Source organism: Columba livia, chromosome 2, assembly GCF_036013475.1.
Source record: "Columba livia isolate bColLiv1 breed racing homer chromosome 2, bColLiv1.pat.W.v2, whole genome shotgun sequence".
Classification (NCBI taxonomy): Eukaryota; Metazoa; Chordata; class Aves; order Columbiformes; family Columbidae; genus Columba; species Columba livia.
The window spans coordinates 109117912-109144446 of NC_088603.1; the positions used below are offsets into that span (position 1 = coordinate 109117912).

Genomic DNA, 26535 nt, shown 5'->3' on the forward strand with positions numbered 1-26535 from the left:
CTGAAATACTCTTCAAGCAAACAATACACTAAAGCATTCTGGCAATGAATAATGGTTGACAGTACTTGGAAGAGCAATACTGGTATCACAAAACACTGAGCAACTGTTGCTGTGCAGTCTTTCTCAAGATTAAAAAGCATATGTCTCAACCTGACAATCATGCTTAGATCTGAATCTTGGATCTTGGAAGGACATGAATATCTAAAAAGAGCTTTGCACTACTAGCTTTTCTCCATCTCCTTAAGTCATCACATTTCTTTCCTAACTATTCATTTGGGGTTGGAGGTGGCTGCCTTTACTGTTCCTTCCTGAGTAGAGGATACAGGATCTACCTTTTCAACACTGGTTATGACATCTTGGAATTTCATTGCTCTGTCATCATTCTTGATAAGTAAAAGCACAGAGATCGCTCAGGTGTACGTATTTACTGTAAACACTCCGAACGGTAATACTTTCTCACATCAAAACTCTTAAGCTCTGCAATACAACCAAATATTTAAACCTCAAATGCGAAGTATTCCTGTCGTCTTGACCCAGATTAATCACACGCTAAAACTTTCTGCTTCCTTCAGGAACTAATACTGCCCATTGCATGGGAGCTTCCACTAGGAGGCATTCCATTCAGAAGGAAACCCTGTCACTGTTTGGATAGGACAGAGACAAAACCCTACCATTTAGCTAAGAAGAGGACAGCTTATACTCCCTTAACTGCAGGCTACCTTTGTCAGCAGAAAGCAGCCCCAGCCTGTCCATCAAGCAAGGGCATCACTTCTTTTGTCTCCCGTTGGCGTGTGGTGTGAAAGTGGAGACAGCCTGTCTCTTAGAGACTCAGACCACTCTCTTGTAGATATAAGAGCTTCTTCTCTGTTATATATTGAAAGCAGTTACCATTGCAGAGACAAGCACCTGAAAGCTAGATGGGTAATAACTGAGCTGAGATGGTAGATGCATTTCAATCTTACATAAACACATGCTATCTGTTTCTTCCACAGACCAAAGCAGAGCACTGTCAGTAATGAATCTTTTTAAGATCTTAAGGGGAAGAAACTGCACCACTTTGGTGGACGGATATTCAAGCTTCATCACCATTACATGAACATGTCCAAACCATTATGTGTCCGATGCCCCCGGTATTGCTTCCATTTAAGTGAATGGCAAAATGCAAACCAGGAAAGAATATATATTAAAACCAACTTTGAAATAATCCCTTAAAATCCCTTAAAACCAACTGGACTTAAATACGTGCTTAAGGTCTTTCCTGCCTTGGACTCTAAATCATGCTATAAGCCTGAATTTTTCAGCTCCTGTGTGTGGGTTTGTCATGGGTGCCTCCGGTCTGCTGTTTCTGTCTTGTGAAGACGTGTCAATATTATGAATTTTCATCAGTCAGTCCTGAACTGAGCTGCAATCCCACTAAAATAATTTTACATGGTTGATGCTGTCACCATTTCACTTCTGAAATACTGATTCTCTCTCACTGATGGTATCTCAGTAGTCTCCAAAGCCAGTCTGCTTTTCCTTCTGCCCATCTTCTGGAATACTTTGTTTCCAAAGCTACTCCAGTCTTCCCATCAGCTCTGGATTGGGGAGCAATTTTATTCCATAGGTGCTGTGCTCATCTTTGCCTGACCAAGTTGCCCACATCTTCTCATGTCCATTTGTCAGACTATGTCCTCTTTGCCTCTCAGGTGACTTGCTGAGGACCCAGGGCTACCTAAGTACTAAGTAATAAGATGGATGCAGAGCCAAGCAGTTGGAGAAACAGCACTAGGCCCCCAACAGTGTGGGCGGTGGTATCACTGAGATCCTGTGCGACCGGTAACTAGGGGAGCAGCTATCACACTAAGACAAAGGTGATGGCAGAAAGCCATTAGGAGAGAAAGGCTTGCTACCCGCCTCATCACCCTTTGTCTGCCCAACTACTGCCCGCCAGAATTTCAGTGGACTTAACATTTCCCACATAATCTTTTAGGCCTATCAAATCAGTATCTTGTAACAAAAAAATCATAGAATCACAGAATAGTTTGGGTTGGAAGGAACCTTCCAAAGCCATCTAGTCTAACCCTTCTGCAATGAGCAGGGACATGTTCAACTAGATCAGGTTGCTCAGAGCCCCGTCCAGCCTGGCCTTGGATGTATCACAGTATCACAGCATGTTTGGGATTGGAAGGGACCTCAAAAGATCATCTAGTCCAATCCCCCTGCTGGAGCAGGAACGCCTAGGTGAGGTCACACAGGAACATGTCCAGGTGGGTTTTGAATGTCTCCAGAGAAGGAGACTCCACAACCTCCCTGGGCAGCCTGTTCCAGTGCTCTGTCACCCTCACTAAGAAGAATTTTCTTCTCAAATTTAAGTGGAACCTCTTGTGTTCCAGCTTGATCCCATTACCCCTTGTCCTATCGTTTGCCACCGAGAAGAGCCTGGCTCCGTCCTCATGGCACTCACCCTTTATGTATTTATAAACATTAATAAGGTCACCCCGCAGTCTCCTCTTCTCCAAACTAAAGAGACCCAGCTCCCTCAGCCTTTCTTCATAAGGGAGGTGCTCCACTCCTTTAATCATTTTCGTTGCCCTATGCTGGACCCTCTCCAGCAGTTCACTGTCCTTGAACTGAGGGGCCCAGAACTGGACACAATATTCCAGATGTGGTCTCACCAGGGCAGAGTAGAGGGGAAGGAGGACCTCTCTCGATCTACTAACCACGCCCCTTGTAACACACCCAAGGATGCCGTTGGCCTTCCTGGCCACAAGGGCACAGTGCTGGCTCATGGTCATCCTGTTGTCCACCAGGACCCCCAGGTCCCTTTCCCCTACACTGCTCTCTAATATGTAATTTCCCAACCTATACTGGAACCTGGGGTTGTTCCTGCCCAGATGCAGGACTCTACACTTTCCCTTGTTAAATTTCATCAGGTTATTCCCTGCCCAACTCTCCAGCCTGTCCAGGTCCCGCTGGATGGCAGCACAGCCTTCTGGCATGTCAGCCACTCCTCCCAGCTTAGTGTCATCAGCAAACTTGCTGATAGTACACTCTATTCCCTCGTCTAAATCGTTAATGAATATATTGAATAATATTGGCCCCACTACTGACCCTGAGGCACTCCACTAGATACTGGCCTCCAACTAGACTCTGCACCATTGACTACCACTCTCTGGCTTCTCTCCTTAAGCCAGTTTGCAACCCACCTCACTACTCTATTGTCTAGACCACACCTCCTCAACTTAGCTGTGAGGATGCTGTGGGAGACAGGGATGACACATCTACCACCTCTCTGGGCAACCTGGGACAGTGTTTCACCATCCTCATTTCAAAAAATTTCTTCCTCATGTGTAGCCTGAACCTCCCTCCTTTATTTTAAAACCATTAACCCTTGTCCTATTGTAAACAGCCCTGCTATAAAGTGTATCCCTATCTTTCTTATAAGCCCCTTTTAAGTACTGAAAGGCCGCAATAAGGCCTTCTTGAGGCCTTCTCCAGGCTGAACAACCCCAAGTCTCTCAGCCTGTCCTCACAGCAGAGGTGTTCCAGTCTTCTGATAATTTTTGTGGCCTTCTCTGAACCCTCTCCAACAAGTTCATGTCTTTCCTGTACTGAGGGTTCCAGAGCTGGATGCTCTTTCCTGTTGGAAAATGCTGATCGTCTATTGGATTAACAGGACAATTACTAAAGTCTAAGAAGCAGCCTTGTATTCCAGTTAGAAACCTTAAAAGATACACCGAACCACATGCCACAGAAGAATAAAATTTTTTCATTTCCTGAAAAATTAATAATGGCTATTTTAACTTATTTAAAACAAATGCATTATAGAAAATAATACATATTTTAGGTATGCTGTGGATAAACTGCTGCTAAATGAAAACTCCTAATAGCTAAATTATGCTAATTTAATTTGAAAAGTGTTCTTCTTACTTTACAAACAGCCAGTAATAATGTTCTGGTCATGAAACTACATTACCAGTGGAGTGAAATGCCTAATTATTTGTAGTGAATAAATACAATTCATAGAAAACAAATAGGGTGTATATATAATTAATAAAGAATAGATTATAATTGCATTTAACATCATTTACATAATTTAAAATTGAATAACTACATGACTGATTTTTTTATGTCTTTTTAAAGGGCAGTAATAAAATATGAAGAAGGTAAGGAGGCTTATATGAGTAGGAAGTAATGAATAATATCTTGAACATTAAAGCACAATATATTATTCTGTGCACATAAATTAGACCAATTCATTTTTGCAGGTGCAATGGGAAAAGTATGGTACATCAGCAGTTTTCCAAAGTAAATATGTGTTAACTGAAGAAGGGATTACAGGTTCTGATAAAATATTCAGTGTCTTATTTGAATAATTAAGAACTCAGTCTGGTGCAAATATGGAGTATATAGCCCACAAAGTTTCAAAAACTTTTCTTTCAAATTATACTTGTTATAATACTAGCATTTAGAGAGTTTAACCTATTGCCTTACAGCTGTGAGCATTAAAGACATTCTTGTGGATTTCCCTTTGGAAACACACATTATGAGTGAAATCAAGTTCAGTGGCCTCATTAAATTTCCTACTGTGGTGTTCAATAGCCCATAATGATGCATAGATCAGCTAAATTCGAAACTAAACCCTAATTTCAAAAGGTACAGAGAGAGCATAGATTTGATATTAGCAAAAGCATAGCAGCAAGTTCAGTCAGCAAGAATGTCTTGCCTAACAGACAACCACATATTCTGAGAAGTCTGCTTAGTGCAGTTTGACTGTTTCTCAATCTGTGGCTGACAAAGGGAAGACAAGGCAGGCTGGAGTACAATGGTGCAATAGATTTCACATGTTAAAATAGTGGAGTAATGTGTGAGTGTTGGTTATTAAAAGAACAAGCATATGTCTCCATGTACATCCAAATACGAGGAAGTAGTAAACTGGAAAAGTTTAATTCTGCCCATTAAAACTATATAACCCCTGTGTTAATTACTTGGAGTTACCAGATGTGGATATTGGATTTAAAAAGATCTGCTAAGTGCCAGGTTGACAACAATCAGTGAGACATGGAAGCTATTTCTTCCATTTCTCCAGTTTGACATTGCACATGCCCAGAAATCTTTCCAGAATAAACTGAGAAAGATTTTGCAATGCCTTCAGAGAACAAAAGATCCTATCCATGGAGTCATAGGTCAGGAAAAAGGGGAGCAAAATTAAAACAAGTTTTGCAAGACTGCTGTGACAGCTGGACCCAAGACAGGAAAACCCCCACAACTTTCTAAAGCAGATGGAAACTTTATTGCCATGGGATAATGAAGACAAGAGGCACATCCACAAAGGTGCAGGTAACAGCTAAAATAATTCCATTTTACATGCTTAAGTAGACTCACTCATTAAGGATGAGGAATAACATCAGAGGAGCTTATCATGTTTCACATTACTTTTTGATTTTCAGTCCAGCTGTGCTGAAATATGAAATGAATGTCTGCTAAATAGCTGAACAAGGAAATTACTCCCAGGGCACCTTCAGTTCCTTGAGAACTGACAGGTTACAGCCCATTTTTATTGTTGATGGATTTTGTATTCATTCATATGTTTGCCAGCACATACACTAGGACTACCAGACTCAGAAGAGGCAGAAAACAGTTAGAACAGCTGCCAAAGCTCCTACATAAGGACAATCCATATTGAGTTTATCTGTCCAGTTGATCAACTTAAGTGTCTGTTTGAGTGCACCAACACTTTTCTAAGTGAATCAATACCACCAGTCTCCGTTTTAACTGCCTAGAGATATACAATGGTCATGAAAGGTGTAGTTAAAAGCCACTAGGCCTTCCTTATGACACAGTCTAAACTTTGCTTTACATACAAGACTGAGTCTGGTAAACTCACATGGAGAAAAACACTGGGCTGAATTAGGCACCCTTGTTCTTGTTGGGCATCTTTGCTGCCTGAAATCACACACAGTTCAGAATTTTCAGGCTACTAAGAAGAAAACAGGAGGTTCACACCCAAGTAAATCACAGACTGATTGGTACCAAAAATAACCGTGTCACAGCACGAGCAAACAGCTGCTTACACCCCTCTGAGAGTAATCCTAAGGATATTGGAGGTGTTCTAGTCTATATAGCTCTGCAATTTTATTCTTCAAACAGATAAAACTCCAAAGCCTTTCTAATGAAGCCATGACCTGCCTAAATCTATAATCTGTGGTAAGAATAAATTCTAATTAAACCTGCTTAAACAAAAACAAATTAGAAAGCTGTTTCTGCATATACATGCACTTTTTTTAAATTGGAGGAGACGGTATTTAGGAAGAGTGGGAGAAGGAAACGGTGAGATTTAGAAAGTCCTGGGACACTTTGATCATGGGCAGTCAGCCACACTGCAGCATAGGGCAGTGTCATATGAATGATATTATGCACTGTAACAGCACTTCTCATACATTTGAAATCTGTTAAGAATAGAAATTCAGAGCTATTAAGGATAGGTTCAGAATTGCACAAAACTGGCTGACACACCCACAGACATTCAGTAAACTGTCTCTTTGAACCGAAAAAACCCCCAAACAAACTCCTATTAACTGCCATCCAGCTAAAATTATTGACAACTGATTTTTGCTAATCAACAACTGGCAGCCACTCATTCTGCTACGAGACTTATTAAAGAATTAAAGATATATTGCATGCACTGGGAAGTTGTGTCACTAATAACATAGCCTATTTACTAGTGACTGTTGTTTCTGGTTTGGGATGACTTTATTTCAACAACTTGGCATTGATCTGGAGTACCTTAGGATTTGCAAACCAAAACGTGCTTCTTGGACATGGCAGCTGCTCCTTTTTACTATTGATTTTGACCTGCTCAGATATGATCACCCCAGTGTTTGAGGCTTCCAGTGTCCATGAGTCTGGGATAAACCCAAGCAGGAGCATGTTACCTGGGATTCGTGGAAGGCTGCTGCAGATCCTATGGCAATCTGAAGAAACTTGGTGTTTCTGAACACAGTTCTTTGACAAAGGAGAAATACCTGTCTCACATAAAGGATTTTTATATCACCATTGTGCTTTTCCTTCATTGTGCATGGGAGAGAACACTTTGCCTATAATCAGACCACTGCAGCTTTCCAATATTAAAGATTCAACTGGGCATTCAGGTGATTGTTCTGAGCCTCATCTAAACAGATGGAACTTCACAAAAAATAACAGCAATGATCTCTACAGATTAATATTTCCATCAATTTTCCATACTGTTTCCACACGACAAATTCCCACTATTTTACTTCTGCTTCTATTTGTGTTATGTTTACAGTCTGTACTAAGTATTCTCATTATTACAAAAACAGAAGAAGAAACAGTTACCTGCTCTCAGTTCTGGAGGACGCAGATGCTGCCCTTTGTGTATTTACACTGCGGACTGAGGCCCCCATTCCCACCCAATGTTCCAGAGTCTTTCTGCTTTCTTTGTAATTTGTGTCTTGTGAGATAGAAAATAACTTGCACTGCCTGTGGTATTGACTGTATCAGCTGGTGCTGCAGAATATCATAGAAAATAATAGAAAAAGGCACAATAAAAATGTACAGGAGGGAGGTGAGACAGGCCAGTTGCAGGGACACATACAGAAAATTCAGCATCAGCTGGGTCCTATCAGTTGCTATATCAACATAACATCAACAAAATATTTATTTTTACTACTGTTTTCAAGATTTCAGAACAGGACCCCAGAAACACAGGGCTTAGCAGTGTCATGTGGCAGCAAATGTGAATTCCAGCAGGAAACAAAGAGAAAGAATAGCTGTGACTGGAGGACTGGGTTGGAGCAATAGGATTCTAGTCTGTTATGCCTTTGCATCACAGCAAAAAATGGAAACTGTATCAGATTTCTGTCCTAGGTCAGACATTTTTCTAACAATGGTCTAGAAAAAACAAAACCTCAAGTGGGCACATAAAAATTTCCTTCTGCCCCCCAAAACAATAATCTGTATTTCTGCTGGTTTTAGAGAGGTTATTTTTCCTATTTTGTTTCTTAATACCATTTTCTATTTACCCCAGATATTTTACTGGCCAGTAGTACACTGAGTGAAAAACTTTGTTTTTATTGACTATCAGCGCATTTACCTGCTTATCTTCTGAAGTTCCATTTCAATTACTATATTGCTATGAAGGTAAGATTTCTTTCATACCCTCAATTATTCTCAACACTCATCTCCAAATCCTCTTGAATTTATCCATTTTTTTATGACCACCTTTGACCACAATCCCCCAAAGTATAGCTGAACAGTGACCATGACCAGATAACCTATTTTAAAATACTTCTACCAATCTAAAATAGGTGTTAAGAAGTGCTAAACCAAAATGAATTGTTTAACATACATTAGATAATATATTTCGTACTCCTGACCTTGACAGGCCCTCTGAGCCTTTATCCTCATATGTATCCATCTATTTAACTGCGATGATTTAGGGATTAACACAGTTACACTGCTGGAGCTCCTCAGAGTGGAGACCATGAAGCTTTTAAGGGGCATAATCAGTACAGTTTATCTTGACAGGATGTAACTTCACTGCATTAGGAATAGGTTTAACGATATTAGTATAAAATAGGTTTAACGATATTAGTATAAAATAATTTCCTGACCGAAACAATTAATTGACACAAAACCTTGAGAAAGGATGTGTGTGACAAGAGTGGAGGAGAGGGCAGAGGAGAGAGACAGTGGGGGAAAAGGCCTTAAAGCTACATGAAGGAACCTTTTTTTCAACTCTGTTATTGACACAGTCCCTGTTAGTGACAGTAAGTGAGGCTGATCTTAGCAGGATACCCTTTGTAAATCCCGGCTTTTCAAAGAAACCTCTGGTTTTGAGATAATGGAAGCTCAGAACTCCCTGTCATGGAACATAATGCAAAATTGATTTTGCAAGGCTTTATCTACAAGAAGTTGCACTGGTTTAATTAAAGGTGTGTTTTAAAATCAATTCTGCTAAACCAGTCCAAGCTCCTGTGTGGACACTCTGAAATTGATTTGAAACTGTCTTATGTCAACTAAAGTTAATTTGGCAAAGAACCAATTTACAATGAACAGCCACCAATTTCTGCTGATCCAAAAACAAGGTAAAAAAAATCTCTTATTTAAAATGATGAGATTTTGATGAATCTTTCTGTTTCTGCCCTAGCTATGCCAAGCTATGCTGGCCTCCAGCAGCCCAGTCTGTTTAAGAAGGAGATGAAGTCTTTTATTTGCATCTATGGCTTTATGGCCTTTTGACATATACGTGTCCTTGTGAAAGGATACAGTGTAACTAGAGTGTCTAAAACCAAAAGGTCGCAGGTGTAAGGAGAATGCAATGAATTGTAGGGACCACTTTCACCCCTCTTTTTCATTTATTTTGTTTCTGTAATGCACAAAGGAGATAAGCAATGAACCTCCTTTATGATCAGTAAATTCTCTCTCATGCTGTAGAGTTGGGGAGCAGATTAATAACCCACAGTTAGTATAGGGGTGCATGTGAAATCAGGCAATGTTATCCTGTCAGGCTAACACTGCTGACAACAAGCCAAAATCTCTTCTTTCTTGAGCATCTGGCAGGGGATAGAAAGGATTTTAAAAGGTCTACTGAAGACTAGCAGTGTGGAATTTTCCCCGAGTTTAAGGATTTCTGTGCAATCCCTTCCAATCATTCACACTCCGCTAGGCCACAAATGAAGGTCTGCATCTGAGTCCACACCTTACAGACACGTACCCACCTTGCTTCCATGCCTGAGGCACACGTGGGAAAATGGGCAGTGAGCCTGTTAGCCATGTGCTGCTAAGAACACGTCTGAATTTGCTCTTGTTTTACAGGCACAGTGAGCGACAAAATCAGAAGCTGCACCACTACATCCAGGAGCCAGGACCTGATCCTGCTGTAGGGAACAGGAGCCTTGCCATCACAGGAACAGAGCCAGGTTATGGGATGTGTCACAGAATCATGGAACAGTTTGGGTTGGAAGGGGCCTTCCAAGGTCATCTAGTCCAACCCCCTGCAATGAGCAGGGACATCTTCAACTAGATCAGGTTGCCCAGAGCACCGGCCAGTCCTTGCTGATACTCAACCAAAGCCTTTTCAGTGATGAGAGCCAAAGTATCTCAGCTCCTCACAGAAGGAGAACAAAAGGGCGGAATCCTGCAAAGGACAGTGTTCTCCCAGGCCCCTGTATATTGTGAGTGAAAGATACTCAGTATTTCAAGTGAGTAATCCTAATGCAGAGTTCAGCAGTGAGTGACTAAGTACCAGCTTGCCATTGCTTAAAGTGAATTTTTCAACCTTTATCCTTTGTGTCAGTTATGTTACTCCAAAAATTCGTGCATGAAGCCAAGAGGATGTACAACTACATGGGTGTGCTCAGATTGTGAACTATAGTCCTAATTACTAAGAACAGTGGCCCTAATTATTAATTTTTCTTTTAAAGCACTTAAAACCATGCACAACAGTAAGTGATCTGTATCCTTGCACTCCTCTGAAGTGCAGCTAACAGGTAATGTGCTACTTTTCTTTCTGTTCAGTTCAACAGATTTATTTTCAGAGTGAATCCCGTGTGAATTTCTCCTGAATCAAACTTTTTCCCTGGTGAGCCTATATAATCCTGCTGTCTTGTTAGAGCAAAAATCATCCATGAGACTTCATTCAAAACAAATCCCCTGCCAAAATACTTCTTCCTTTTCATTTGGACAGTTATCCTTCTGATAATTTATAAGGAAAAGATTCTTTCGCTGTCTAGTTCAACCTTGTAAAGAGGACAGTATCAATCTGACAGGAGCATAAACAAAGAGATTCGCAGTCTTAGCAGTACTAAAATACATTGGACAGCTTTTCATTGCATATGGAGGGAAAGTAGCAATACTGCGGTAGCCCAATGGAAAAAAATCCTCCAAGATATGGCTAGTTATGGTTCCTTCTGATTACACACAATTTCCATATATAAAAAGGACTCTTTCAGATGCAGCTGCAGTATTTTAAGTCCCCCTTTGCTGTGACTACTAATAAACTGCACCCTAATGCATTGCATCTACTGGTATTAGTCATGACTACACCTACTGGCTGTAATGGGATGCCATTCACCAGCTTGGTAAGCTCAAAATTAAGTGATTTTCCTGGAAACTGTTTCTCAGCAGCATCATTTGATCCGCTGTAGTTAAAAAGCCATGTCATTGGTTGCATTATAAATTCCATTTTACAGTCTTCTTTTTTTTTAATAAATTAATTGTAACTTTCCTCTAGGCTTTTGCTGGTATAAAAGGTTTTGGCTGATGAGCAAATCTTTTCCAAAGACAAGAATTTTCAATTCTATCATTTTTAAATAACAGTGGCATAAAAAAACTCACAGGAACAAACTCGTTTAAGTCAGCTACACAAATGAAAGTTGACAAGTGATTAGTTCCTTCTGGGAATGAATTGTTTTCTACATTTTAGGGGAAAAAATGTCATCAGTGACTGTGGAAGTGGCCCGAAGCGTGGGCTTTGAAAATCTAATACTACAAATAGCAGTTTAAACAATTACATATTTAAGCAATTGTTATAACATGGAGTTGGCACGACAAAGCGCAAACTTCAAAAAAAACCACCATCTCTTGTAAAATAAAAGGAGTACGCACACTTGTAAAAACTCAGCAATGTACTAGTAATTATTTTTGTCATACTAAAGGACCTGCAACACTGAATACATTAGTTACAACCTTTAAAACTTAAGCATGGTATGCTGAGCCTCTAGGGCAGTGCACACTTGTGCATGCCCAAAAGAGAAATTGTTCCTTGCCCTACAAGGTGGAAGTAATTTAAATGACTTCTGCTGGTTGTCCTCCTCTCTCTCTTTCTGTCAGATAAAAGACTGGAAAAGCATATTTTACTTTTTTTTTCCTGGGTTCTACTTTGAGAAGACAGACTTAAAACTGAACCTGTATCATTCTGCTTCTCACTGGCTATGTCAGAGTTGCATCGCAGTAAGACCCATTTACACCTGTTCCTCTGATTTCTCACATTCTAGTTTCTGAAGAAAGAAAATTCAGGACTCTGTACTGGGTTGGAGATGCAGTGAAATTTGAACAGATTCTTTAACTGGGCAGCTTCCTCGATGGATGCTACCACATACAGAGGCAGATACAGTCTCTGTCAAGTTTAGCTTGCTGTTCTTAATGGAGGGGTGGGCTGGGGGTGATCATTATTTGCTTCCCAGACAACATTGAAGCGAACATTTAAAAAAAAAAAATAATAATCACATCATCTTGGATTATAGTCCAAATATTGTATTAGGAGTTAACAGAGTATTTCAGCTGTGGCAGCTTCAGAGCTCCTTACAGATCAGACCCTACAAGTTCTAATGCCATGCATCTCATGGCATAAGATTATGTCACAAATTCTCATACACTCCTATGACAATTTTGGCAATTTATAGTCCAGCTCTGCCAATCAATCTTATGTATTTTTTCTCTGCGAAGTAATGTATTTATGCTACTCATTTTTTGGGTTCAAACCTAGTGAACTGTGATCTTGCGGGAAACTCTATTCACAGAAGGCATCTTATCAACTCACGTTAGAGTATTTCTGTGTGTGAGAACGATTCACAAGAATAAACTCCCTAAAATCTGAGCTAAAAGGCAAAGAAAAGTGGACAAAGGGTTTTCATTTTTGTGCCCTAACAATTAACATATTTGACCTAGCTGATTTTAAATGGTCTCAAATCCACCCTCACATCAGAAAAGGAACCCAGGTTGGTAAGTCTCTGTTCATTCAAATACATGACTTAGATGAGGAGTGGTGCATTTTGAGACTCTTCAGCAAAACTAAACTTTTGAAGCCAGGCACAATATTGCTCTTAATTTTGGGCATGAGTGCAAGTTCTGTTTACATTTTGCTTTTTTCACTTAGCAAACTAACTCATCACAAAAGGAAGACAGGATCTGCAGTGCAATGTGCTGTGTTCCTATAGCATTTGCTAGGATGTTGTGGTCATAACATTTAAAACTAAGATGACATCAGAGAGGAACAGGTCACTCTAGTATGAAATGAAGAAACAGCAGTTGAATCAAAAAAAGGAAAAAATACAGACTACAAATTCATATGAAAAATAATGAGTATTAGACGTAGCCTCCAGCTAGTGGGAAACAGTTCAGGCACCACCGAGTAAATTTTATAGCCCTATGGGCCTCTCTGAAGATTTGCGCACTTCCTCTCCTTGAGGAATGCTTTTATTCCAAGAAAAACTGCTTGTAGAACTTGATTTCCAAGCTAATACTGTGTTACAGGGCAACTGTGATTAGACAGTCTGTGATGTAGAGCTTTTGAAAAAAGCTATGTTCTTCAACAGTAAAATAAAAATATCACAAGTTCTGGGAGAACACTAGTGGACCTTTTTTTTAAATGCAATTAGAATTAGGCAGAGATTTCCAAGAAAGGTTTTTATGTCTCACTCCTCACCCTGGCTAGTTACAATCAGAAAATATGCCCACTGTAGAGATGATCCTTTCCATTCATAGAATCATATAATCATAGAATCATTTCGGTTGGAAGAGACCCTCAGGATCATCGAGTCTAACCATAACCTAACCTAACTCTAGCACTACACCATGTCCCTGAGAACCTCATCTAAATGCCTTGTAAAGACCTCCAGGGATGGTGACTTCACAACTTCTCTGGGCAAGCTCCTCACACAGCAGCTGGCTTACTTGGTTGAGTATTATTTTTCCTGTTCTGTGGTACAGATAAAGCCAACAGCGCAGAAGACATAACCAGCAGATCATGAGTCCGGACACTTACTTCATACTCCTCTTTGAATCCATAGCCTTCTGCACATTTCATTTGGGTGATGTGCTGTAGCAAGTCAGCTACACGGATGGCTGGATGAAGCTGTCCGGTCTGGTAGGGCACATCCACTGGATCTCGCTTCTTATAGGTGTGGGATTGGACCAGGCTGCTTGTGTCACTGACCATTGTATGGGTTTCATCTAGAAAAAGAGTATCTCATCACTTACTGGCTCATTTTCACTTATTAGTAGAAATATACATTACACAGATTTCTAGAGGAATGGCAGAAATCTGACACCATCAGTATTGATTCTGTCTGTGAAGGCTACACCAGAAGAAAAGTAAACCCATGGAGTAGTTTACACAGGAAAACCGCACGACTGATTGGGATGAGGCAAAGTCCATGGTTCTACAATGGAAGCATTGCAGAGCAGTCCGAACTCTAATATTGTTTTAAATATCACTAGCTGATAACAAACAGGATTTAAATTAGGCATTTGGTTCTAAACTGCATAGAAGTTTCATTCTGAAACTTCAACAAGTCCCATGTAATGAAATTGGACTTGTATTCTTCTTAGATTACTGAAGTGCTGTATTTTACAGTGCAAATTTAGAGCAAATGTTTGGAGTGAGCAAAATAAAAAGATGCACAAAATGGCTTATGGTTTCATCAAGCTAGGACTGCAATGGAAATGTAGATCTGATACAACATTTGGAGACAAACTATGAGAGGACAAATGCAAAGGATCATTTGATCAGGAAAAATGTCTTGACTGGCTGCTGAACATGCTTTAGGACCACAGTATATCATGAGCCATCACATCAGGCATGGAATGTTATATGTCTGACAACTGACATGCAAGCCAACAAACAGGAGAACCCAGTGGGCTGGTAAAAATTTTTATGAGACACATACTCTCCCAACCATCCACATCTCCTCCATGGGGCAAATGGGCAACTTACCATTGATTGGCACTTTTAAGAAGATACATATCAGGAGAAAAAAAAAGAGGAGAAGAAAAAGGAAACAGGGCATAAGCAACAGTACTGCATTAATGATTACAGGTAATTTTATGTTTGTAATGTAGTCTTTATAGAGTGATTTCCTAAGTGACTCAGATTTTGATCTCAATTTCACAGTATAAACTAAATTTACTGAAACCAAGGTATCTTACTGTGAGTCACTACACACAGATGCAACTGAGATCAAAACTTAGTAAACAGACAGATGTGAAAGCCTACACTACCTAAGGAAGCAACATGACTTTCTTCCTGTGTAGATGGAATTCAAAAAATTTGTTCAGACTTGACAAGAGAAAAAAAAGAAACAACCCAAATTCTAAGGTCCAAGTATCATCATAAATCTTTTTTTCTGTTTACCCAAATAATAATTTTACATATCTCACAGAGTCTTTGATTTTTAACTGAAATTGTAAATTTGGTGCTTTGACTTATTCAAACTGTTCTTCACTGGCTGCACACTAAACATAGCAAGTGGTTTATAAAAATACTACATTTATTCAAAAATATTACTTTGTAAAATATGTTGCATGAAAGGGAAGCATTAAAATAATATTTCCACATTCATAACTAGATTATTATAGCAGAAAGTGCCACCAATACCCTGGATGAAAAGATCCCAGATTCTCATGTACACACCAAAAATATTACCACACCTCATTAAAGGTGAGATTCTGGTCTTCCTTATACCACTGAAAATTGATGTTAAGGCCATAAAGTTCAATGATTCAAATTTCAAGGATGATTTTAGGTTGTCTCAGTTCATGCTGATACTAAGACACATGAAGTCTGGTCCTCAGTACGCATACAGTCAATATGGACTGTGCATTTCAGCCTAAACCAAAAATATCAGAGAAAAATGCATGGGTATGAGTATGGGCATTTCACTACTTTTCCTGTCAGTTTGCTAACGTCCAGAGGAAAGGGATTAATCTCTTAGTCATTAAATTTGACAACGTTTGTCTAATGTGTGATAAAATCGTACCGCAAAGCACCTTGGGATGCATGGCATGAAGCGTGGTATACAAGTGTAGGTACAGTATGTTGCTGTTGAAATGGCACCTGAAAACTACAAGGTGGCTAAGACACAAAAGACAGAAAAAGTGTAGGAAGTTGATCATGATTTTTTGGGTGGCTTATTTCAATTTTAGAAATAGGTTAGAAAAAATGTATTTATTTATTTATTTTCTTTTTTTATGCAAACTGCAGAATTCCTTGTAACACAGCCTGTTAGTAATTAAGATGAAGGCAAAGTTATCAGATATCAGTGTCTTGTGCCATGAAAGCATCAATTCAATCCTTATGAATCTCTTTCTTGTGAGCTCCTTTGTTTTAGACTAATTTTACTCTCTCCATTTCTTTATCTCTTATAGCTGCATTAGTACTGTTTTTCTCTCTTTGGGAGTGATCTTTTAAGTTGTTTTAAACAAAGTACTTTCAATCCCTTGTTTAAATGGCACATTAGGAACCACATATATTAATAGTTTTTTGCTTTGCCTTTCAGCACTGTGGCATGAGCATTTCAGACATAACAGTCCACCATTTTTCAAGGTTTTGCTCCTCCAGATGCAGTGTGGAGTCTGTTCACCTTACATACTCCCACAGCTGCAGCTATTCTACTCTCCCCTTACTCTTTCCCATAGAGCTGTAAAACACTTATATTTTTCAATTTATTTACTAGTTATATGAGCTCATAGCACGGAAGGTATCTGGAAACCCAGCACAACATCTTTTCTGAGCCGAGACTCTTTTCCTTCTCTAATTTCAGAAATACGCACATCGCTGATACTAGACAAACGTGACCTATATGCATGGTCGGCAACTATAAATTTAGTCGCTCTTATGTAAAGTGTTGTTTTTTAATCTTGGGCTTTCACTTAGGCTATTAGGTGAAGCATGAAAGTTTTCCCTCAGATGTAAGAGAATTTCCTCGTATCTGAAACTGAGAAGTCAGATTGTTGCCTTTTGTATAATTTAAAGAGTTTACTACTAATTATCAGTTGTTTGTTTGTTTGTTTGTTTGTTTGTTTTTTAAATCCAATTAGCTACAATGTTCTTAAATCGCATTAATAGTTCAAAGTTCTTTCTGTACATAAATTTGGAAATGGTGTGTTGTGGTCTTTCTAGCAGATTTTGAAAACTAAACTCAACCACTCACCAGATCTCTGCCGTTCCCAGCAGGTCACAGTGAAATGTTCCTTTAGTTCTAACTACAGGCTTAACCCTGCAGTCTAATACAACTTCTTTGGAGATTGGAAGACAGCAAGAGCAGGTATTAGTTGCAATTAAAACCCAGATTTTTTTTTTGTTAATGGCTATATTTGTCTACTGACTCATGCATAGCTGATTTGATTTACCTCAGATAAAACACTACTCCTATACAGATAGTCATAAACACATTTTGGGAGAGAGACCTGATCTGAATGCAACACCACTCATAAGAGGGCACTAATTTTTTAACAGGTAAGGTTACAAAAATATTAATTTTCCACAGTGAAATAATGGGAAGATTTTCTGAGTAAATGCAGGTTGTTGTAGTAGACCATAAAATACGTATCTAACTAATTCAAGATTTTACAGACTTAGTAAAAGCAAAGAATTTTTTTCCCCAGTGTGTGTCTGATATCTGAATTACTTACTTATAGATTATTTCTTGTGGAAAAAGAAAGCTAACAAATAATTTTACCATCATTACCGTATAGAGAAGGATCACAAAATAAAAAAAAAAGAAGAAAAATCAGAAAACCCATTAACTAAAACTTAATAATCCACACAGGAAATCTCAAAGTTTTTCTCCTGATAATAGCACTTTTCTCATTGCCCACCCACAAGGTCAGAAAGAACATCTACTGGATGACGCGTTGAATGAATGCTAAAGCATACCAAAAAATCTAACATCTCAGGCAGTTAAAAGGCACTGCAAATTTCATTTGCATGCAGATTATTACATTGTTACAGTCACTACTGCTACCTTCTTCCAGATTTACATAATGTATAAAAACGCAAAAGTTCCTTCTCCAGGTTATCACACTGAAATGCACTGTGCTAAATATTCTTTTACAATAACAAATTTTCAAGATCACCTTCCTAAACTTCTGCTTCTTACATGCTTCACTCTACTTGTATTTAAGCCTGTTTAAGTTACAGCTTAAGGGCAGGAATCAGTTAAGGGATCTTATATTTTTTACAGCTATTTGAAGAAAAAAAGAGAAGAAAAATACTTGTAAAAATATCAATCAATGTAAAAAGAGTAAATATATCGGCTTAAAATTGGAGTTTGAATTCTTGCTACTGTGTGCTGTTATATATTGAGTTCCTATTAAAAAATAAATCTCCGTTTAGTTAAAAGTTAGTATGGGAAGGAGGTGTAAATGGGTACAAGCCACAAAGCGGTTAGAGTTACTTAAGCAGTGAAAATGCAATAGTGCCTCATGCTTATTGTTCTATCACTGTGCAGAAACCTCTGTCTTTTTGACATCAGACAATAGCAGGTTACCCTAAATACCCACTGGAAATGCTTTAAACTTTAACTGTATGTTTTTAACCTACAGTTTTACTGTTTTATTTCCTTTCTGTGACACCTGATGCATAATAAACTATATACTCTAAGTGTCATGTTATCATTTTGCTGTTCAAAATACCATATCTCCTCTAAAACTTCACTTTGACAAGCATGTCAGAAACTGAGCGGTATTGTGAGAAGAAATGATAGCTGGTGGATGGCCAAAACTGTATTTTGTCTGATCTTCTGTATTATGAATAGTCTAATTAGGAAAAAATGTTACATTTAGAAGTGACATCTCCAGCTCTGAGATAAAATGGAAAAAAAAATGAGGGAAACTATTTCAATTGCTGCGATAATCAAATTCTTTTGTGTCACTCCAAATACATGCATAAACATTTCCTCACAAATCCACTTGTTAGAATTATTTCTCTCTTTTCTCCCCTGACTTGCACTATGCCAGTAGTAATCAAGCCTGATAACTGTCCTTAGCATTCTCAATGTAGCCAAGCCTTCCACCCCTCCCCTGAGCATTAAACTCCAGCTTTTTGCATACTATTGTTTGTACTCTGAGAACTGTGACTTTCTAAATTACTTTAGCAATAAACTTTGATAAAGGGAAATGTTCTCACCTAAAATTGCAGTTGGCACAAATGGATCTGTCATACATCATAAGCAGGTCAATGCAGAAAAGGTAAAAAGAGAGAGAACAGTAAATGATTGATAAACGTTCCCGAGTTTTCTTTGAGAAAGCTACTGTAAGCAGCCAGCGTGTTGCTTATATATGTACTAAATTTCTATGGCAAGAAATATAATAACATAATTATATATGCTTTTATTCGGAAGAGGTCTATACAGGGTGGAAACCAAGAAAAAATCAGTTACCTGGGTAATAAGAATTAGGCACTGTTGTGCTCAATGTGTTAGTTTTCATTGTAAATGAAGATGGTGAAGATACAGCTGCAAAGAGAAACAAAGCCGGTTAGAGACAGCGAAGTGAAAGGTGGCTATTTAAGCTGAGTGATACAGTGTGATTCACTTGGAGTCTGTCATGTTGTGTTTGTTGCACTGGAATCAGGACCTAAAGAAAACCAGGTGTGTCTATTGAGTAAAATAGCTCATTGAATTTGATCCATTCTCTAAAAAGTAAAATCATCAGAGAAAGCATTTTGATTGGTGATGACAAATATACATCTGAAATCACAAGATTAGACTGAATACTGATGCTTGAATAAAGACATCACAATGATAACATGTGTTTTTGACAGAAGCTTTGATCATTAGTATGTTTAGTTTATAATACTGCTCCTATAGTTAATTTCATAAATATGCTCCTATAGTTCATTTATTCCTCTCCTTTATTTTGATTTGTTCAGACAGGTGGATAATGTGCACACAGATACTATTATACCCTGAATAATAGTCTTTGTTTAACAATGGTTTTCAGGGAGTGATACACAGACTAATGCTCACATTGGTATTTGATCATTTAACCATTTGTAAAACCTATGGCAAAGCCCAATGCAACAAATGAAGTTCGGTTAGTGCCCTGGTAGACAAAGATCATGTGAATTACCATTGTAAGCACAGATACATTCAACAGGTAGGAGTTAAAGATGCTTCACAGGATGTTCAGCCAAAGAGTCATGAAAAGCTGTTAAGCAAAGCTCATTGCAAATTCAGTCTTAGTTGCTTGTCTACACAGCTCGCATTCAGTTGGATCAGTGAACATAAGTGCATTCCGGATACCTATAGGCAGACTGATAGGAATTTGTGAAACAAAAGTAGCATTAAGGAAGATGGGGTCTACTGGATGGGAAGGAGTGAGATTTCTCCTGCTGGCTTTCATCCATCTTTGTTTAGGTTGATCTTCTAGGTCACACAGTTGCCAGCCCTTGTTATGATGGAACTATCTGAAAAGTGGCTTAAATAATGCTGGCAGTTACCACTTATCCTATAAATGAGACTACTTCCTTTGATTATGTCTCCTGAATCACTGGATGTAAAAAACAGAGTGCTACTCCTTTTTGGTATGGATGCAGAGATTATTTGAAGTTGAGGCTGCTGCAACTGATAAAACTGGCTAGGCACAGAAAGTAGCAAGGATAACAAACTTTCCTAGGAAACGGGAATGTTCTAAATCTCTTGAATACAAGGCATTACACAAGGATTATTCCTGAAGACTATCAGACCGCTTCTTCTAGTGACCACATTTCTTATGGCAAGTCTAATTAGAGGTTCTAGATGTCAAGTGTTACAAAATACTTGCTATGCCAACTATTTCAAATTGGTTTAAGTTGGTTTACATAAAGAGGATTTAGTCCCAGGAACTCACTGCAGTTTCTTTAGTTGTTGTGACCATTCAGTAACACCACTGGAAAACTATATCACGATGACAGAAAATGAAGTCAAACCTCTTGATCTCTTCAGAGAAATAAGCAATCTCATAAACTGCAATGGTATATTCTCACCAGAAAGGCAAGTCAGATTTTGGAAGATTTATTTCAAAGCAATTCCAGAAGAAACTCAAATGCAAATTAACATTGCAAATTCTGAGCCTAATGCTGCTGAGAGAAGTCTCACTGTATAAACCTCACAGAGTGTTTGTACAATTGAGCTCATCAAAGATAAGTTCTTAAGCATATTATTAGCGAGTGGGAGTTGGGCCTCGCATACTGTTAGTACTTGAAACAAAATTCAATCTTTGACAAATTCTGAAGATGTTAGAAAACACTGGTATACAAGAAAAAAAATGAGGTTGCTTAAGAACTACAAAAAACAAGAATATTTTTTGAACATTCTATTTTCTTTCTTTCTAGCAGTTATAAAAAAACTACTGTTTTTCCTGGTCTTTGCTTAGTGATAGCTCCCAGACAGGAGTGAGTCCTTGACTAAAATTCTAATACAGGAAGTTTTATATCCCAAGTTTTAGTTACTTTCAGGGTAGATCCAAGAAGATCCAGGATATAAGAGAATCTCTTATCAAATTGCAGAACAGATAATTCCACTGAGTTCTTCCTTTGTACAAGCAACAGAAAGAGCATAATCTAGAACTGGAAATAATAAGACAATCAGATCACCATTAAGTTATGACATTCAAAAATAAATTTTGCCTACCAGAAAAAAAAAATGAGCAGGAGGAGCATTTGAAGGACCTGGGAAAGCATAAGGGATATAAAATTTTTAACATAATAGAGATTGGAGAAAGGTAAAACTACAGCTGTTTCAGTAATGTATTTGCTCTTTTGCAGAAGAAAAGGATGGACAGAAAAAAGCTCAATTATCCTTATTATTTTTAAAGAAGTCTATTCTTGATGTCTGACTGTCTTGCTTATTCGAATAAACACTGTAATGTGCTGCACAGTGGGAAACTCTGGGTCCCATGGATTTTCCATGACTAAGTAATGAGGAATATTTTTAAAACTATTTACACCTTTCTTCGAACTTCAAAAAAAAAAAAAAAAGCCAAGAAAATAAAAGAAACTAAAAAACTTACATCTCCCATTTAGATTGTGCGTGTCCATGAAAGAGAAAGCTTCATCACAGTTGGTGCCTTGCTCGGTGTAGCTTTTATCCATTGAATTCACCATCACTGTCATTTCCTGCCGTGTACTACTCAATGTCTCTTTCCGCTTTTTAGCCAATTTTCTTAAGAAATGAAGGATGAGAAAAAAATAGAAAAAAAAGCAACTCAGTGAGCAGACATAGTCTTCATCTTGACTAGATCAGTATTGCAGTTTGTAACCACATTATTAGGTAACATTTTTATAATTATTCCTGCATTTCTGGAAACTTAAATTGATTTCACACTCAAGTCTTTCAACAGCATCTGGAAACTAAGGGATAGTTGCCAATGCCCTGACTTACAGTGAACAGCACCTTAATTCTTGGGGACTACCACTGCATTAAAGAGGACTAGTTAGCTGCAGAGGTTATGTGAGCTACTGCATCAGAGGCTACATCTGTTTAAATACATAAATAAACATGAGAGGAAAGAAGATTTCACTGGAACTGATGGATCGGTAACAATTTTCACTTCACATATGTAGAACTGTCTGGAGCTGTTTCATTAAGACACCATATAATACAGCTAACTGGTTTACACCATACTTTATAGTATATTTTTGATCTCTTAGCACACTTTGTACAAGCAAGTGACATTTTAAATGGACTTGCATTCCTAAAGACTATTTTCTGTCACTCTTGATTTCAAGAGAATTAGTCACAATAGTTGCTTCTCAGCAGGAGTGGTCTGTCTGAGACAAGGTCTTGATTCTGATACTATAGTATTGATTCATTAAGTTATAGAACTGTTTTGGATGTATATACCTCTTTCTTCCAGGTCTATGTATTTCCATCTAAACTGAAATCTCTGTCTCCCCCAGAGTTATGCTCAGCTACCATCACAAAATAACATGTCCCAAACTCTTGATTTTTTTTCCGCCAAGCTCTGTGAGATTTTGTGACCTCAATGATAGTGGATCCCATGACCATTTGGCCTGTTTCCTCAGCCTGTGATTCTGTCTTAGACCAAGCCTTTCTCCAAGTCCTTGCCTACAGCTTTCATTTAAATTTTCCAGATTCCTTCTCTACAGTATCTGCAAGGTATGGGTTTTACACAGGAATAACTGCTCCACAGACTTTGATTTTTTCATATCTGTTCATTCAATAACTTTTCCTCTGTGGAAAACATAATGAGCCTGCTCATATCCATCTGCCAGAAAGACCATTTAGATATCTTCAACTGGAACTTACAGGAGCTTATTATCTCAGCTATGCTTCCTTCCACTTCTAGAGGCCTACTGCATCAAGCATAACCAGCTTGTGCTAACTCTCAAATCCTTTCTCTTTGTCAACTCTCATTCAGTATGAAAAAATTATTCCCAACACAGGCAAAAATTTTATATCAGCCTCCACTAAATTTTCAAGCAAGCACATGTTTGTCTCCCCTTATGTTGCATGGGAGGAGTTTTCTGTCTGCCTATGCTCCTTTCTACCTGTTGTCTCTTATCTTACACCTAGATAACAAGCCATTTGGGCAGGAGATATGGTTGTGTTCTGTACCGATATAGTACCAAGCTCAGTATCTTAGTCCATGACTAAAGCTTGAAAGGCCTTTGAAACTAAAGCCTTGCTGTTAATAGAGTAATAGTAAGTGTAGGTGGTATTGGGTCATTGCTTCAGGAAGGCATGCAGAAGCAGCTTTTCTTCACGAGACTGCATACTCACTAAAGTCAGAAAAAGGCAGTATATATTGGCCTTCCCTTGCGCACCAGTGGACCTGTGAATACTCTCTCTAAACACAAAACCATCAATCACTGTCAGTCACACAAGCTCAGCCCTTTCTCCAAGAACTCTTGCATGTGAACAATGTACTCGTGAACAGGTAACAACTCTTCCTTCACAGTGCTTAAAGAAAAATTACTAGGATAATTGACCTGGGCAGCATTAGAGTGATATTTATTCATATCTGAGTATCCAAAATGTGGTAAAATAGATGATACCAGCTACTCAGTGGGATTACAGAAAACCCATGCTCTGTAGGGTGCACATCTCAATCATTTGGTGTTACAGGGAATGTCTTTATTTTACAGTACAAATCGTATCCTACCGAAGGAAAGCCAGAGTTCTTGCTCATTGTACCAACAAAATTAAGCTCAAATTTTATAAAAAACTAATTTTCTTAAAGAAATTACACTAACGTTTTCTCATTTCCTTTATTTTTTGCTTTTATGACAGTAACAACTGTACAGTAATTCTCAATCTGAATCTAATTCTGGAAATAGGTCTTGTGGGAAAAGTTCAAATCTGCAACAACTGTTACAGAAAGCGAGCGATACCAGCCAGACTTTTGTACTCTGAACAAAAACACCCACTGGACTTAGTCAAGTAAACTTTAGCTGACTATAACATTTTTTACATCTGGAGTTTTCAGATAGTGCAGAAAGTGCTGCAGTGCTGCAGTCTCTGCAACTCATCCATCCTTTGGATCTGTCAATCCCTGGAAGGCTCTAGCTATACAAGATTCAAGAAAGTCTTAAAACCACAGAACTTCACATCACCATCACTGCTCATGCTCTTCAATCTGAAGTAAATTTTTTGGGAAAAAAAGACTTAAATATTTGATCATCTTCACTCTTGGAAAAGACACTTTGTAGCTACTCTCTGATTTTTCCTCATTCTTAAAGGAAAAGAGATCTACAACCAAAGTTAAAAATGACAGAATCTCCCATGATGATTACTGCGGATGAAATTCTTTATGTAAGGGGGGAAAGCAAAAATTATCAGCTTATCACACTAATAATGTTAGCAACACTACATGAGGAAAGAGAATATATTATAGCAGTTTCAGAAAAGAGAAGCCTGATATTCAGAACAATCTCAAGACTAAATAGGAACTGTTGGTATTTTAAGGCACAAAATACTGGGAGAAGTGAGCTGGTGTAACGGTAAAATGCAGAGCAGGCAAACACATAGACTCCCCCCAAAAAACTTGTGTGGGATTTTGGGTATTTACTCTGTTTTGTTCTGACAAACAATAAAAATCAGCCTAGGAAAAATAATAAGCTAAAGGCTTCATCACACTCTCTCCCCATTTCAGTTCCCACCATGAAACTCTTAAATTCTGCATCTTCTCCTGTACAGACCCTTGTAGTTGAATCACCTTGTAAAACTCCTGAAGCCTTCCTTAGTACCATTTTCAAAATCCTCCTTCTCTGTGATTTCTCCTCCAAACCCTCCAATAAACCAACCCCACTAACTGTTAGGATGCTGCTATATAATCAGCTTCTATCTGGTTCATTTTCCATCTGTTTACCTGTATCCATTTTCTCTGTCCTGTCATGACTTAAATAACAAGTTCTTTGGGACTTAGCTGGCCTTTTCCTTTCATGTTTATATAGCACTAGGCACAAAGCATGAGGCACAATGGGACACTACCATAGTTACAGAAACGCAACAACAGTAAAAATAAATAAAAAAAAAAAAGGGTGACTGGAGATGATAAATGGATCCATCTCAGGCTCTGAAAGAGATGTGCTTTCCATTTTGATTTAGAAATGGTGAGAAAAGCATATTTATTTGAATCAAGCAAAAGCACTCACTTCCTTCTTCCCAGTGAGTGGTGCTCCCCTTTTTGTACCAATATGCCTCACTTCTTCCATGCAAAGAAAGGAGAAACAAGATGCTGCTACCTTCCACAGCTCCAGCAACACACTATCATCACCAAGACATTAATAAACACAGTGAGATAGAATTAGTAATAGAGTTGCTAAAAGAATTGGGCTGATTTTTTTTTCCTTTAATCAATTCAATGAATTATAGCACTTACGGTAGCTTAAGATAAAATAGCTTTCTCTTATTAAGAGATTGTTTCAAATTTAACTTTTTGTGGACAGGTCATATCAATGGTTCTGATAAAGAAAGATTTGGGGACTTAATGCAACTCATTAGTGTGGTGCACTTCTAGTTACAAAACCTTTTTACACTTTGACCACTAAACCCTTGAAAAAATCTAAACTATAACCAGAAAGATCATTCGGTAAAATAATAGATGGTTTAAAAGATACAATACAAATGGTAGGACTAAATGGTCATTTTTCACAAGATAAATTAATTACTAGGGGGTATAATGTAAAAATGCCTGTTGGGATTTATCCTATTAGACATACACACAAATATCTAGAAAAGGGGTGAACTGCAGGTTCATAATGTTTTTGGAAAACAGACAATTTTTAAATGGTAGTCAAAATTAGAAACAGTTAAAAAGTTTGAAATTGATCTTATGAGGCAGACTGTATATTCACTTGAGATAAAATTCAGTGTTGACAGATATAAAGTAATGCATATGGGAAAAAAACACAACTATATACACACAATATGGGGTTTAAATTACTTCATGAACAACAGAGGAAGAAATCTGGTAGTCACTGATTCTCTGAAGACAACAGCTCAGTGCAAAAAGGCAAAAAGAAATCAGAAACGATTAGGCAAGGAATAGAGAGCGAAATGGAAAATGTCGTTAAGCAACTGTATAGATCTACAGAGGTCCCACATTTTGAACATTGCATGCAGTTCTGCCATGTGCCTATCCAAAAAATATAAAAATAAACACTTTCACACAAACCAGATAATTATGGAACACATTACCACAGGACTCTAGAAGTACCAAAAGTAAATACTGATTTAAAAAAAATAGTTAATGGCTGAGCAGAGGGCAGTGAATACATTAGCTTATCTTAGCTCTGTTCCTGTATTT

General features: G+C 38.2%; 1 protein-coding gene across 18 annotated transcripts in view; it reads right to left on the minus strand.

Moving 5' to 3' along the window:
• Positions 1-26535, minus strand: part of PTPRM (protein tyrosine phosphatase receptor type M) — a 471207-nt gene that overhangs the window by 79862 nt on the left and 364810 nt on the right. For 4 of the 18 annotated variants that reach the window (XM_021283691.2, XM_021283687.2, XM_021283695.2 and 1 more), the window contains 5 exons: positions 21775-21926; positions 19164-19238; positions 18911-18937; positions 14720-14731; positions 13769-13956 (listed from right to left, as the gene is read on the minus strand). In XM_021283691.2, coding sequence (XP_021139366.1) covers positions 13769-13956; positions 14720-14731; positions 18911-18937; positions 19164-19238; positions 21775-21926 — 454 coding nt within the window. The remainder of the gene's footprint in view (positions 1-13768; positions 13957-14719; positions 14732-18910; positions 18938-19163; positions 19239-21774; positions 21927-26535) is intronic. The other 14 variants (XM_021283693.2, XM_021283688.2, XM_065053177.1 and 11 more) reach the window with 4 other exon arrangements.